Source organism: Bufo gargarizans, chromosome 2 (assembly GCF_014858855.1).
Source record: "Bufo gargarizans isolate SCDJY-AF-19 chromosome 2, ASM1485885v1, whole genome shotgun sequence".
Lineage (NCBI taxonomy): Eukaryota > Metazoa > Chordata > Amphibia > Anura > Bufonidae > Bufo > Bufo gargarizans.
Window position 1 is genome coordinate 583,874,171 of NC_058081.1, and position 15,758 is coordinate 583,889,928.

A 15,758-nucleotide genomic window follows, 5' to 3' on the forward strand; every position below is an offset into this window, starting at 1 on the left:
TACCTGACCAGACATTACATTGTGTCTCCGCGCATCCTACAACTTGGTCTGTCCATGTGTTTTTACCTGGAGTCATAAATCAAAGTAAATATGCAGCCTATGGTGAAGGAGTTTTTTGAAGACGAGACAGATGTCTGCAAACATTTTCAAGAAAGTAGATTCCCATGAATGAACCTAGGAATGAAAAGTTCATTCTTAAGCTTCATGCACACCACCGTATGTTTGGTCCGCATCCGATCCACATTTTTTTGGATTTCAATTGGGCGCCAAAAAATGCAGACAGCACACGGATATCATCTGTGTGCTGTTGGCATCCGCATGTTCGCGCCGTAGTCCTGCAAAAATATAGAACATGTCCTATACTTGTCAATTTTGCCGACAAGGATAGGACATTAATCTTGAAGGTGGAAAGAAAATGTCAGTATGTCCATGGCTGTTATCTGGGTTTTGCAGATTGCAAAAGACATACGGTCATGTGCATGAGGCCTTATTCACACAGTGTTTGATCGGCGATTGTGACTTGTGAAGTTGCTTCGTTCAAAACTTTGGAATAATACTGTACGGAGAATTACCTCCGTACAGTAATAGAATGTATGGGCTTTGGTTCTAAGGTACTAGTCAGAACCGAAGCAGAGTTCGGCTTCAAGTTTTAGAGTGGTTTTCCACTTTAAAAATTAACTACCGAAGGGATGAGCAAACTTCATATTTTGAAATTCGTGTTCGGGTATATTCTGAACTACATTATGGATTCCGTTACCACGGACCATAACGCAATTCTATGACTGAATGTCTTTTCATTCCGTCATAATAGAAGTCTATGGCCAGCATAACGGATCCGTCCCATTTTCTTTATGCAGAAGAGGACTCCAGCATAACGAAAACCAGACGGATCCGTTATGCAGGCCATAGACTTCTATTAGAACAGAATGAATAACAGAATGCCTCTAAAGGCATTCCGTCATTGAATTGCGTTATGGTCCGTGGTAACGGAATCCATAACTCAATTCAGCATATACCCCAACCTGAACTTCAAAATATGAAGTTCGCTCATCCCTAGAAGTTACGTGCGACTTTGTGAATTACTAGCTTCGGCTCATCAGAGCCCATACATTCTAATACTGTACGAAGACGGGTCTCTGTACAGCATTATTTAGAAGTTTTGAACAAAGCGACTGCGGATTAAGCATCCGCAGCTCGCTTGGCTCACCTCTAATTGTGATCCAAAACCAGGTGTGGTTCAAAACCACAGAACAGGTGCAAATCTTTCCATTATACGTGATCTCTGTGTAGCCTCTCCTGGTTTTGGATTGGAATTGCTGACTAAACACTGACTTTGTGAATAAGGGTCCATTCACACGACCATATTTTCGGTCTGCATCTTTTGTGGATCAGATACGGACCCATTCATTTCAATGGGTGCTGTCCGCATCCGCTAAAAAAATACATGTCCTATTCGTGTCCGTTCTGCAGACAGGAATAGGCATTTCTAACATAGTGCAAAATATGCAAAAGATGACCAAAGAGCACAGTAGAATACGGCGGCACTACTGGCAGGCAAAGAAAGACCCCAATAGACGGTGAGACTCCGACCATTCAGCAACATCTTCCGTGGTGCACAGCATGCCAGGACAACAGGTACAAATACGTGCAGTGAGAGAGAAAAATGCGGCACTCGCCGAGTTGCTAATACAATTTCAGGCTTTATTGCTTCACATGTACAAACGACAGGCAGGGGAGCGGAACGAGCCCTTCACTGAGGATCGGCGATGACGGCCGTTTGGCGCTGAACTAGCGATTCGTCGGACTGCTATGACGTCTCTGCGCACCGGACGCGCTACAAATAGGCGTCACCTCAACCATTCTCATAGTGACGGCAAGACGCTCCATGTAAAAACAGAAACAAAGTAGGACCACTTTGAGAAAAGAACACGTGTACAAGAGCAAATCGTTACATGCAGGTACTAATGTAGCCAAAAAATAGTAACAAATAAGTAATGAGAAAGCGAGCACAAATAGTGGGAGTGGAAAAACAAAGTAGGCTAATAAGTGTCCCATTAGATAAGCTATAAGAACACCGCCATATCATTCAAGCCGTGTGGGCCAGTAGCTTTGGTTTTTATGATCCACCGTGCCTCCCGCTGCAACAAGAGATGTAAGATGACGATCAGGCTGTGTACAGCGGCGCCCCGGTATCTCACTACACTTACTATTATTCCGGGGTGCTGCTCCGTTCTCCCGCTATGTCCCCCGGTATTTTTGCCGACTTGTTTATAGTAGGCGGAGTCTGCCCTGTTTCTCCCTGAGCGTTCCTTCTCCCAGGCTGTAGCGCTGTCCAATCGCAGCACAGAGCTCACAGCCTGGGAGAAGGAACGCCCAGGGAGAAACAGGGCAGACTCCTCCCAGTATAACCAAGTCAGCATAAATACCGGGGGACATAGCGGGAGAACGGAGCCCCGGAATAATAGTAAGTGCAGTGAGATCCCGGGGCACCGATGTACACAGCCTGATGGTCATCTTACAATGTTTGGACCGATGAAAGGTCCTCTTTAAACCTCTGCTCTTTCTGTACTCCGCCCACATGACTCCTATCACTGATTGACAGCTAACTCTATATGCTTTAGTCATGCAGAGTTAGCCGTCAATCAGTGATATGACTACCCACATGACTCCTAAGTACAGAACGAGCAGAGGTTTAAAAAGGGATAAATTACACTTTTTACTGAATCTTTTCCTATAAAACTCTATATCAGTCTGCTCAGCTCCTCCTGCTCTATAACATGCTTTCTGCAGATTACACTGCACTTTGTGCTGACAGGTTTTCTTACACATTACACAACTGATACCTACCAAAAAATGGCAGATATTCTAAAAATGCAATTTCCATGGAGATTGCTCAATTTTGAGGCCTAAAAAAACTACTTGAACTAAATGGAAAGGGTAGGAAACCTGGTAGCAGAGTTCGCAGTTTATGCTAAATATCTACAGGTGAAACTCGAAAAATTTGAATATTGTGCAAAAGTCCATTTATTTCAGTAATGCAACTTAAAAGGAATTGCATTAGTGCAGCTTAAAACGAAAAATTTTATGAAAAGGTTCAATATTCTAGGCTCAAAGTGTCACACTCTGGTTAGCTAATTAACCCATACCCCCTGAGCAAATTGTACCCGAGATTGTGACTTTGGGGTTTCATAAGCTGTAAGCCATAATCATCCAAATTATAACAAAGGTTTGAAATATCTCTCTTTACATGTAATGAGTCTATCTCATTAGTTTCACCTTTTAAGTAAAATTACTGAAATAAATGAACTTTGCACGATATTCAAATTTTTCCACATATATGTTACATAACTAGATAATATTTTAAAGGGGTTGACCATCTCTGAAGAGGCCCCACGCCCCCATCCGAATAGGTCTGTTTGAGAAAATTGAATTTCCCACAAGCCTACAATTCAGGGGCATCTTTTCTAAGAAGTGAGTATTGTGCCGTTCCTCTGTTATTCCTTATTAAAAAATAAATGTATGAATAAAATGACAGCTGTTGGGGGCCTGTCCCAACGCACTGACACTGGAAGCACCGTTGTAAACAAGGGGAATGATTTACATTCATGAATTTCTAATAGGAATAAACAGAAACAGCTCAAATGAGAGAAAAATGCACACATTTACTAAAACAGACATGTCAGGTGTGGTGACTGGGCTCTTAGGGGGGGGTCATTTGTCAAACTGGTGTAAAGTAGAACTAGCTTAGTTTCCCATAGCGACCAATCAGATTCCACCTTTCATTTTCCAAAGGAGTTGTGAAAAATGAAAAGGTGGGATCCAATTGGTCGCTATGGGCAACTAAGCCAGTTCTACTTTACACCAGTTTGATAAATGACCCCCTTAGCCTTTAAAGGACATACGTCAGCAGATTTGTACCTATGTTACATGTGCACTTGGCAGCAGAAGGCTTCTGTGAGTCCCATGTTCATATGTGTCCGCATTGCTGAGAAAAACAATGTTTTAATATATGCTAATGAGCCTCTAGGAGCACAGAGGGCGTTACCATTACACCTAGAGGCTCTGCTCTCTATGCAAATGCTGCTTCCTCCGGATTTTGATTGACAGGGCCTGGTACTAATCAGCTCTTTTAAAAATTGGGCAACTTTGTAATATCCTTTAAATTGTATTGTCTCCCCATTTACAAGATCTCTGCTTGAGCTTAGTGAAATAATACTGTAATAAAATCAGAGACCTTCAATATACAAAACTATTTTTTATTATATTCATTTTAACATTATAAATTAACGTCAAACAGCTTCTGCGAATAAAATCCAATGAAATAACCTAGGTCCATGGTATGCAAGTGCAATTTTGTTGCTACGGTTGTGAATTTGTTTCGTTAAATACCGGTATACTGGCGGCCTGGTAATGAGGAACCTCCTGAATAGTTTTAATGTCTTCACTGAAAGCTACGACTAGAGGCCTTATATTTATTTAGTACAGATTTTTTTTGCTTATAAAAAAGTGACTTTTATAACCTGTAGGAGACATGATCTGCCAGGCTTGGTTCTCCTCAGCTTGTGACCTTCAGCCAACGCTCTTATATCCCACATGACCCGAGCACAAAAGCATGGCTTCTGGAGAATAGCATGTGGGTGACACTCTACACCAGCTCTCTCCGCCTGAGCGTCTTCTTCCCACAGCAAGCCTGACATTTGGCAGCTCCGTGAAAAAGTCAGACAGGTGTATCCGAGAAATAGCTGCTCTGCTATGTGACAGCGCGGATGTGTTTTATTGTGAGTCCTAGTATCCCGCTGGCATTAACCTTACCAACCACCAATGTCATTATTAGAGATGAGCGACTTTCATGTTATGAAATTCGTTCACGCTTCGTTTGGTGGCAAAAGCAGAATTGCGTTATAGATTCAGTTACCACGGACCATAACGCAATTCTATGGCGGAATGCCTTTAGAGGCAGTTATTCATTCCATCATAATAGAAGTCTATGGCCAGCATAACTGATCCGTCCTGTTTCCGTTATGCAGGAGAGGATTCCAGCATACCGAAAACCAGACGGATCCGTTATGTTGGCCATAGACTTCTATTATGACGGAATGAATAACAGAATGCCTCTAAAGGCATTCCGCCATGGAATGGCGTTATGGTCTATGGTAACGGAATCCATAACACAATTCAGCATATACCCCAACCCGAACTTCAAAAGTTCGCTCATCCCTAGTTAGTATATAAAATGAGAATGCTTGGACTGGGAGAAAACATCTGTATGTGGGTAAGTAACTGGCTCAGTGATAGAAAACAGAGGGTGGCTATTAACGGTACACACTCAGATTGGGTCACTGTCACTAGTGGGGTACCTCAGGGGTCAGTATTGGGCCCTATTCTCTTCAATATATTTATTAATGATCTTGTAGAAGGCTTGCACAGTAAAGTATCAATTTTTGCAGATGACACTAAACTGTATAAAGTAATTAACACGATAGAGGACAGTATACTACTACAGAGGGATCTGGATAAATTGCAGGCTTGGGCAGATAAGTGGCAGATGAGGTTTGACAAATGTAAGGAATTATGCAAGTCACCCGTACATACTAAATGGTAAAACACTCGGTAACACTGACATGGAAAAGGATCTAGGAATTTTAGTGAACAGCAAACTAAGCTGTAGAAACCAGTGTCAGGCAGCTGCTGCCAAGGCCAATAAGATAATGGGTTGCATCAAAAGGGGCATAGATGCCCATGGTGAGAACATAGTTCTCCTGTGAACAAGGCAGACATAGCAGAGCTGGAGGGGGTTCAGAGGAGGGCAACTAAAGTAATAACTGGAATGGGTGGACTACAGCACCCTGAAAGATTATAAACATTAGGGTTATTCACTTTACAAAAAAGATGACTGAGGGGAGATCTAATTACTATGTATAAATATCAGGGGACAGTACAGAGATCTATCCCATCATCTATTCATTCCCAGGACTGTGACTGACGAGGGGACATCCTCTGCATCTGGAGGAAAGAAGGTTTCTACACAAACATAGAAGAGGATTCTATACGGTAAGAGCAGTGAGACTATGGAACTCTCTGCCTGAGGAGGTGGTGATGGTGAGTACAATAAAAAAGTTCAAGAGGGGCCTGGATGTATTTCCGGAGTGTAAGGCCCCTTTCACATGAGCGAGTATTCCACGTGGGTGCAATGCGTGAAGTGAACGCATTGCACCCGCACTGAATCCGGACCCATTCATTTCTATGGGGCTGTTCACATGAGCGGCGATTTTCACGCATCACTTGTGCATTGCGTGAAAATCGCAGCATGCTCCTCTTTGTGCGTATTTCACGCAACGCAGGCCCCATAGAAGTGAATGGTGTTGGGTGAAAATCGCAAGCATCTGCAAGCAAGTGCGGATGCGGTGAGATTTTCACGCACGGTTGCTAGGAGACATGGTTATAATGGAAAATAATAGCATTCTGAATACAGAATGCATAGTAAAATAGCGCTGGAGGGGTTAAATTTTTTTATTTAACTCACCTTAATCCACTTGCTCACGCAGCCCGGCATCTCTTGTCTTGATCTTAGCTTTGTGTAGCAACAAGGACCTTTGGTGACATCACATGATCTTTTACCATGGTGATGGATCATGTGATGACCGGAGTGACGTCACCACAGGTCCTGTAGCTACAAAAAGCTAAGATGAAGACAGAAGGAGATGCCGGCTACGAGAGCAAGTGGACTAAGGCGAGTTAAATTATTTTGTATTTATTTTTTAACCCCTCCAGCGCTATTTTACTATGCATTCTGTATTCAAAATGCTATTATTTTCGCTTATAACCATGTTATAAGGGAAAATAATACAATCTACAGAACACCGACCCCAAGCCCGAACTTCTGTGAAGAAGTTCGGGTTTGGGAACCAAACATGCACGATTTTTCTCACGCGATTGCAAAACGCATTCCAATGTTTTGCACTCGCGCGGAAAAATAGCGGGTGTTCCCGCAACGCACCCGCACATTTTTCCGCAACGCCCGCCTGAAAGAGGCCTAATAGTATTACAGGCTATAGCTACTAGAGAGGGGACGTTGATGCAGGGAGTTATCGGATTGCCTGAATGGAGTCGGGAAGGCATTTTTTTCCCCTAAAGTGAGGAAAATAGTCTTCTACCTCACAGGGTTTTTTTGTTTTTGTTTTTTTACTTCCTCTGGATCAACTTGCAGGATAACAGGCTGAACTGGTCTTCTTTCAGTCTTATGAACGAGGTTACCATGGGGAATTTTTTTTTTTTTTTTTTTACTAAAACAGACATGTCAGAAAAGTGGGCCGATACTCTAGACTATACTAAAATCAAACCTCACATGATTTTACATTGGAAGTAGAAGCAAATATCGCTTGGAGAGGTGAGATTTTTATTTTAAAAGTTAAAGGTACAACATTTTAAGAACTAAAAAAAAAAACACCCCAAAACTTCCTTTTCGTACAAATTATATACAGTCTAAACAGTGCAACCATCCTTAATAAATACCGCATTACGTTAAATAGGTTGAACAATATGACCCTTGAAACCAGTATAAAAACTAAAAAACATCAAAGGTCCTTGTGGCCTAAATATTAAACCAGATATTACATAAATATACTTCAATTTACAATGTAAACCGGCCAACCTGTTGCCCATTGGCAGCTCACGTTTCCATATCAACACTTAGAACCTGGCGCACAAATCCTGGGGATCCATCGGTCTTTAGAACATACGCCAAATGCATATAATGAGTCTCGTACTAGATAGGAGGTACCCTGGAAAAGACACGGCCATGCATTTGCATAGTGAATGTAAAGAAACCAAGTCCTAGGTGAAAATGAGTAACACCTGCAATGGCCTCCTTCTCTCCTTTGCAATATTATTTCTATGTGTACAGAATGGATAATACAGAACTGAGGAGCTTCCTAACCTAATAGAAAATCCACTTCTGAGCTCAGTGGACACCGGAGGCATGGACGGGGACACTCGGCACCATGCCTAATGAATGTAACACCTCCATTAAGCAGAAGTTCTGGCACAGAGGATGTGATCCAAGCAGCAAAATGTTCTTCACAAAAATCCACGCCTGGACTGCAGCTCCAGCTCTGGGGTCTTGCAGCAGCATCTCCTTTACAGCCAACGGCTAGGTACAGTCTTGCCTTTAAAGCCTGGGAGATTGTGCCCAGGGTAAGAAGGTGGTGTATACTGATTGAGATCTTTCTCTTTGACTTCATAGTCCCAAATATTATCATAACTGAAGTCGCTCTGGAAGCTCTGCAGCTCTGCATAATCATGGTCCAATGTCTCTGTCTGCAGACTACTGGAGGATGGTAGGTCGAACATCTCCTCCACTACAAAATCAAAAACGGAAACACCAAGTGAGAATGTAGGAATCAGTGCATATGGCAGTACAAATATGGATTTTCTTCATATTACCTATATGTAAAGTAACGTGATCAAACCAATACTAACCATCAGTTCACTTAAGTCATATAAAACTTAGGGGTTGTGCCAAGTTCAAAATGTATCCCCTACCTATAGGATAGAAGTGTCTAACGGGTGGGCGCAGGACCAGTGGGGCCCCTTCCAATCATGAAAACGAGGGTCCTGAGCCCCCTTTAAGAATGGAGCACAGCAGGTAGTGTATGTGCACTTCTGACCCACTCATTATCTAGGTTCACTCCAAACTTACAGAAGGTGAGAGCAACATAAGTAGGTGGTCTCAGCCATACCATCTGCAGTGCAGGCCCAGGCCTCTTAAAGCATGAAGCCCAACTGCCTCATAGACTTCACGTCTAGTAGTCTGTTTCCTATGAGGGTAAACAGCAGAGAAGAAGGCCAAGGGTAATGGTGATACAGTAGAGCTCAGAGGTTACATGTGGTACCCTGCAGGGTACCTGATGTTCCCATTGTTAATAACGTTGAGAGTGTCATGATTGTTACATACCTGGCAGCCTGAGGAGGGCTCCCTGGGCATCTGCCAACTGGGAAATTTCCTTTTGGGTTTTAGGCCAATCCGCCCCTATGTGAGCGTTCCAGCAGGTGGACCCCCCCTAACCATCAGATACTCATCCTCTATCCTGTGGATATGCGATACGTTCTGATCTTGGCACACCCTCTTTAAAAGGAACCTGTCACTATGAAAATGCTAAATAATCTTCAGGCTGCAGGTTATAGAGCAGGAGGAGCTGAGCAGATTGATATAGAGTTTTATAGGGAAAAATTCAGTATAACTTGTAATTTATTCATTTCAATTCCTCTTTTTTTGGGCTTTAAAGTCCAGGAGGCAGTCCGATCAGGGACTGACAGCCTGCCCTCTATGACTGTGTATACAGAGATACCTGTCAATCACTGATAGCCCCGCCTCCTGGACTTCAGAGCCCAGAATGAGCAGAGATTTAAATGAATGAAATACAAGTTTTACTGAATCATTTCCCATAAACCTATATATCAGTCTGCTCAGCTCCTCCTGCTCTATGACATGCTGCCTGCAGCTTAGACACCATGTTCAATGTGACAGGATTCCTTTAATTTCAAATTCTCCACCAGGCTGCATTTCTTATAGGGTCTGTAGCTCAAAGTGGTTGCGCCATTTTTTTTTCCAGAATGGCCCCACTCAAGTCCATGGGCAGTGTCCGGTATTGCAGCTCAGACCTACTCACTTGCATATTTCAGTTCAGTGTTCCTTTAATAAACCACATCTATAAAACCTGCTAATACGTACAGGATGGTACGGGCGGTTCAATGACGGGTTTAGACTTGCTGGCAAGAAGGCGAACCTTGTCACCAACCACACTCATTGCTTCATTACTATCTTCACAGCACAACTGTAAATCTATCAGTGCTTAACCTGACAAGCGGAACGGATTTACCGCTCACATGTCTGCGCTCCCTCCCTGAATGCACAAGAATATCATGACATTACCTTCTTTGTTGCGTTGAGAGAAGGACATCTCTGCCTTTACTGAGGATAACTAGAAGGATAGAAAAAAAAAAAAAGTTAATAGAATGACAAGGAAACCCACCGCTCACATCATCGCCCATGATCGCCCATGATCCAACGCATCATCACATCTGGTGAGAGCGACAGTCAGGGCAGCCCATTGATATGAGTCTAGTCTTAATTTTCACTGACGTCGCTCTATATGTGAACTGCTGCTGACTTTCAGTACATTATAGCAGATTAGGCGCCCTAGAAGCGGGGACGCTCTGTCATCAGCTTATAATTGAAGGACCTTAACAAATAGGGAGGAGAAACCCTTTAACATAACTTAATAAGGCAAAGAAATCATTAAATTAAAGAGAATTTTAATTCAGCAGCTATTGTGTGATTGGATATCAAATGTCCCAATACCCAATACTTCCACTAGATGGCTCTGTTCCATTGAGATTTATGGGAATTGCAACAATTTCACACCATGCAAAAAGTAGAGCTTTAACTCATGATGTATGGAGACAGTAATAAATGTGACAAATTGTAATAATTTAATAAAAAATAATTTAATGAAACTAAAAAAAATACAAAAAGTAATTAAATTAGAAATAATAATAATGTAAATAATAATTTATTAGTAGTAGTAGGGTTAATTTAATCATTATGCTAAATATCTCAAATTAAAAAGCAGGAGGAGTATAAAGCACTTACACTTTTAAAAAATGGAGTCTGTGCAGCTGGTACAAGTCTGGAGTGCAAGGAGGTATCTGGTTCACTGTTCCGATGCAACATGGGTTTCACAAGCTGATGGCTCCCCTTCACCGGATGGGAATATATCTTCTGTAATGGTGGGTGTGCATTGTTGCTCACATGGAATGATCCACTGGACTTCACATTTGGGGCTTGGATCTCAGTGCCGTTTGTGTTCAAACTTCTTAGAATCTTCAGAAAATAATTTACAGAGAGAAAAAAAAAAATATCATTTTATAGATTGGTGAAAATGAAGAAACTTAAAAAATTAATTTGACATTGGATAGTGAAACACAACTTAAAAATAACAAATGTGTTGCAGAAGTCATAATTTTGCAATATTCTATATAAGAAAAAAAAAATAAAAGAAGAAGGATCCGACACCAGATTTCACAGCTATAAAGGACGACGCTTTCTCCCTGTACAACACCCCACGCCTCTTCATCACAGGGATAGCCCACTGATTTTAATGGAAAGCATGCAATACTCCATTTCTCCAGTGGTGGCACTGTAGGAAAACAGAACTACCTGCTGCCAGCTTCCTCTATAGATGATCGCTGGGAATTCCAGCAGCAGGTGATTGGCTTATCGTGGAACCTTTCTAACAAAAAGGGATTGTCCAAAGGTCACATAACCTTCCAGAGACATTTTAATCATCAATCTAGTGCAGTCACCACAGGTAAATAACAGCCATGCCCATGTCCGTAAAACATCACCAGGATCCCTGTGTGGCATTTTATTTTTAAGGTTGGTTTTATAGCCATTTTCTGGATTTAATGATGGCCTGGCATAATACCCAGACTGTGGGATTACTTATCTTATACGTTTTAATTAGCAGTTTTTGACACTCACCTCTTCCATGAAATTGCTACTTGTTTGGCCGGTCGGCGTGTATGGCTCGGCGTACAGGGAGGACAAAGCTTGATTGTCGGACTGAGAGGTAGTCTGCTGGCTGTCCGCGAGGTTCCATCTGTTTAACTAAACACAAACACCAGAGGAACTCAGGGGGGGGATTTCTGAATATCATAGGGGCATGTGCAATATACGGTGATAATAGAGAGTCACCATGAGTCAAACCATGGTCTCCTTACAGGAATAACCAGCTTTCTGGTGACTCCACAAGTTTGGGGGAAAATTGGCCAAAAGGCGAGTGGGGGAATGGAATAAAGTGATAAAAGACCCAACGCTTGCCTCAATTTGACTGCAGTTTGAACAATGTGCCATACGTACTTGTGGAGTCAATCACCAACCTCAGGGGTGTACGGCACAAGACCAGTGAAGCCAGTGGTTGACTGCGGCGGTTACATGGACGTCTAGGCACGTCATTCCTGCAACCAAGTAACCAAATCCTAAAGAGGACAGGGCTGGAACAGTGGAGAATTTATCAGGCATGTATTGTATCTTAATATTTTAAGCAATGTCGGCCCCCCACGACCAAATTTCTGCCTACTTCTGAAAGTCCCTTTAAAGGGAACATGTCACCATGAAAATGCAATGTAAGCTACAGGCGGCATGTTATAGAGCAGGAGGAGCTGAAAAGATGGTGTATAATTTTATGGGAAAAGATTCAGTAAAACTTGAGGTGGTCCTATCAGTGCATAAAGTGATTTAAACAGCCAGTCATTTTCTGATGACACATTCCATTAAATTACAGCATCATTACATGCTAAATTATGCTTTGTAAAGAATTAGGGCAGCCCTTTAATGACTGGGTGGATGCTGCGTTCCTGGTTTGCACCCCCTGGTGCACGTTTCATACCAGCTAGCGCGCCAGTCAGAACGTACCATATCCTGCGGAGTCACAGTAGTATGGGATTTCTGGTAGGAGTAAGGCTCCTTGTACAGGGGAGACAGAACATCTTCACTGGGGGTCTCAGGGATAAGTCCAAATCCTGTATTTTCTATGTCATAACTGTGCGGCATAGACTGTATCTGCAGGCACAAATTTTTCTTCCCTTTTGACCCTCGGACGCTTCCACCTCTTTTAAGATCACTTGGTCCATTTAATCCACTATGCCAGTTTGGATTTGCCAGGCACTTAAAATAAAAAAAGAGGGAAAATATCAATATATCATGTGCAAAAGCTTCATGTGTAGGCTCGATCTGTTCCGTGTTCAATAGTAAAGCAAAGCACATAACAGTCAATTAGCTGAAGAGTAGTAGTACTGCCCTTCAACCTCTAGGGGTCACTGGTTCTGTTCATACCCTTATAGCTTTGGGCAAAATGTGTCTATCAAGTCTAGGGAAACAATACCGCCATGATTGGACTACAACTCATGGACGCCCCACCCTGCATGCTGCCCCAGCCTAATAGAACAATATGGAGCAGTTTGCCATTTATAACTATTCAGAGTTAAATCATCAGGATTATTATCAGTTTTACACAGGACTGCCAGTATTCGACGTACAGTCTAGATCATAAAGCACAAAGTAGATGGATGACAAATTGGGCTCAGCTACATTGCTGTATAGACCCACCTAGTATTATACAAATGGCAAAAGAGAAGAGCCGTGTCTTACCGAATAGGGTAGGCCATTAGAGGTGTATTACGCTACTCATAAATTAGGCTTCCATACAGGATAACAACTAATAATTAAAGTCATTAATAAACTCCAGGACACTCACATGAACAGGCTGTGAATATCCAGGTGACAGCGGATCCTCCGGCACGTTCTGCTCGTTCAGTATGGTGTAGGACTGCCGGTCAGACCCCTGCGTCGTGCTGTTGGAGTGTGGATTGGAGTTTCCCAGCTTCCCCCCCGATGCCCAGGATTTGGTTCGTCCATCGGAGGTAAAGGAGCTTCGACAGCTGGCAGTCACCTATGGACGGACAAAGGTCATTTCAGAACTAGTATGTATCCATAGCTATCCTGCAATATATATTAACTACCTAACCTGACAAATGAGACTATATGGGGTATAGCTTTATTAAAGGGCTGTTTCTATCGCTAAGAAGTTGTCACTTTATGATGGGGGGGGGGGGGGGGGTTATTGCCATTCACAAGAATGAAGGGGCCACAGAGTTGGCTCAGAGCAGATGGCTGGGACAGCACTGCACAGGAGTACTGCGGTGCAGCTCGACTGAAGTCAATAGGGCCAGCGGCAGTGCTCAGCACCCCAACCGATCATAAAGTGATTGTGTATCATAGCAATATGCCATCACTCTGTGATGTTATAAGCCATCAAATTTCAATCAGCAAACCCACCAGAACGGCTGGCCTAGATGGAGGTTTAAGAAGTACCTGCTCATGATGTGCGGAGTGTGATCCACAGAAACTACTGGATGCGGACAGAGACGAGTCGCGGTTTTGTAGCTTGAGCGTTCTTTAGGTGATCGATCCACTCGTCAAAATCCTGCTGATTGAGGCAGATCACCCGGATGGTGTTGATGTACCTTCCTACCATTTCAGAGAAGAGAAGCAAATGAGACATAATGCACAGGTCACGTCCAGTTTTCCATTATAGAACGAAGAGATGTCATTTAGTTCACCAACAGCATACAGAGAATTGTCCCAGAGGAGAGGCTTTTGGTTTATGATCGGTGCAGGTCTGACCTAACAATCTGCAGAGCTAAGGGACGATGGCACGCCACATCATCTCCATTCACCTGCATGAGCTGAAGTACCGGACACATATGTATGGCGCTGTGCTTAAAGGGGTTGTCCTGGATCAGAGGCAGCCCCTCTGACATGAGCATCAAGCATTTCATGAGCCGATGCTCTCCCTTGCCCGGTGCTGAATCACGCAGGACAATGGCTTTTTCATTAGATCTACCTGGTCTCTGCTAGGCGGAGGCTTCTGCCTAGCAGTATTTCCGGTGATGTCACCGGCACTAAAGAAAGGGCTTTAGCGCTGCCCTATCCTGTAAAAAAAAAAGGCTAGGGCAGCACTAAAGGCTGCCCATTAATGCAGGCAGCGTCACAGGCAACACTGCTAGGTGGAAGCCTCTGCCTAGCAGTGTAAAAAATATAAACCAACGGTCCTTGAACTGCGCAAAATGCTCCAATGCTCATATCAGAGGGGCTGTCTGGGAGAAGACGGGGATATGTCCGGGCTCAGCTCTGAACCTGGACAACCCTTTTAAATGACGGCCAGGGAGGCAATCTGATATATATGGAGCGCTGCACATGTCATGCTCTTGCAGCGACGGCAGCCATTGTGAGGCAAATCAGGAGTTCAGCCAGAACCGGAGACAACAATAAAATGACGAGATTGAATATTTTACCCTCTAATAAGAATGACTTCCTCTGCTTTTCATTGTCGTCTGTGATCACCCGTATGGCTTTTAGTGGGAGCTCTCCCTGCATTCAGAAAAGAAACAATACATGGTTACTGAACAGTACAAAGCTGCATTCTCCTGTAACACAGCATACAGGGTGGTGAGGGGTTAATCATTAGTATCACTTATAAAGAGGGTGTCATCCCTACCTGGTCAGGGCAATTTTGTAATTTACACTTGGCTTCCTGTTCCCACACACACCTCTCCCAATACTGTGAGTCTAGATCTCACCCACACTGACTCACAACCAGCTTGTCTGGATACAGACATGTACACACAGCTCCTGTGCGCTCAACGACATCCCTCCAATAGGTCTGACATCATGCAGGGCCTATGGGCGGTCTGATACACTCTGAAGTCACGGGACATCGCTTCGGAAATGTCAGGAGACTAGATTCAATACAAAACATGCCCACCGCAACGTCACCCCCTCCTCCTTAGGCTACTTTCACACTCGCGTTTAGTGCGGATCAGTCATGGACAGATCCGTTCAGCCAATACAACCGTCTGCATCCGTTCTGAACGGATCCGTTTGTATTATCTTCAACATAGCCAAGACGGATCCGTCTTAACCACCCTTGAAATTCAATGGAGGACGGATCAGTTTTCTATTGCGCCAGTGAAAACGGATCAGTCCCCATTGACTTACATTGTGCGTCAGGACGCATCCGTTGGGCTCAGTTTCATCAGACGGACACCAAAATGCTGTCAGTCTCCAAAGCGGAATGGAGATGGAACTGATGCAAACTGATGCATCCTGAGCGGATCCTTTTCCATTCAGAATGCAT

At 43.3% G+C, this 15,758-nt stretch overlaps 1 protein-coding gene across 1 annotated transcript in view; it reads right to left on the reverse strand.

The window, feature by feature from the left end:
- Nucleotides 1–7,375: 7,375 nt before the first annotated feature.
- Nucleotides 7,376–15,758, reverse strand: part of PLEKHN1 (pleckstrin homology domain containing N1) — a 49,990-nt gene continuing 41,607 nt past the window's right edge. Inside the window, 9 exon segments of the mRNA XM_044278234.1 lie at nt 7,376–8,357; nt 9,932–9,980; nt 10,652–10,882; nt 11,543–11,668; nt 12,476–12,727; nt 13,317–13,511; nt 13,934–14,002; nt 14,004–14,089; nt 14,917–14,992. Coding sequence (XP_044134169.1) covers nt 8,137–8,357; nt 9,932–9,980; nt 10,652–10,882; nt 11,543–11,668; nt 12,476–12,727; nt 13,317–13,511; nt 13,934–14,002; nt 14,004–14,089; nt 14,917–14,992 — 1,305 coding nt within the window. The 3' untranslated portion in view covers nt 7,376–8,136.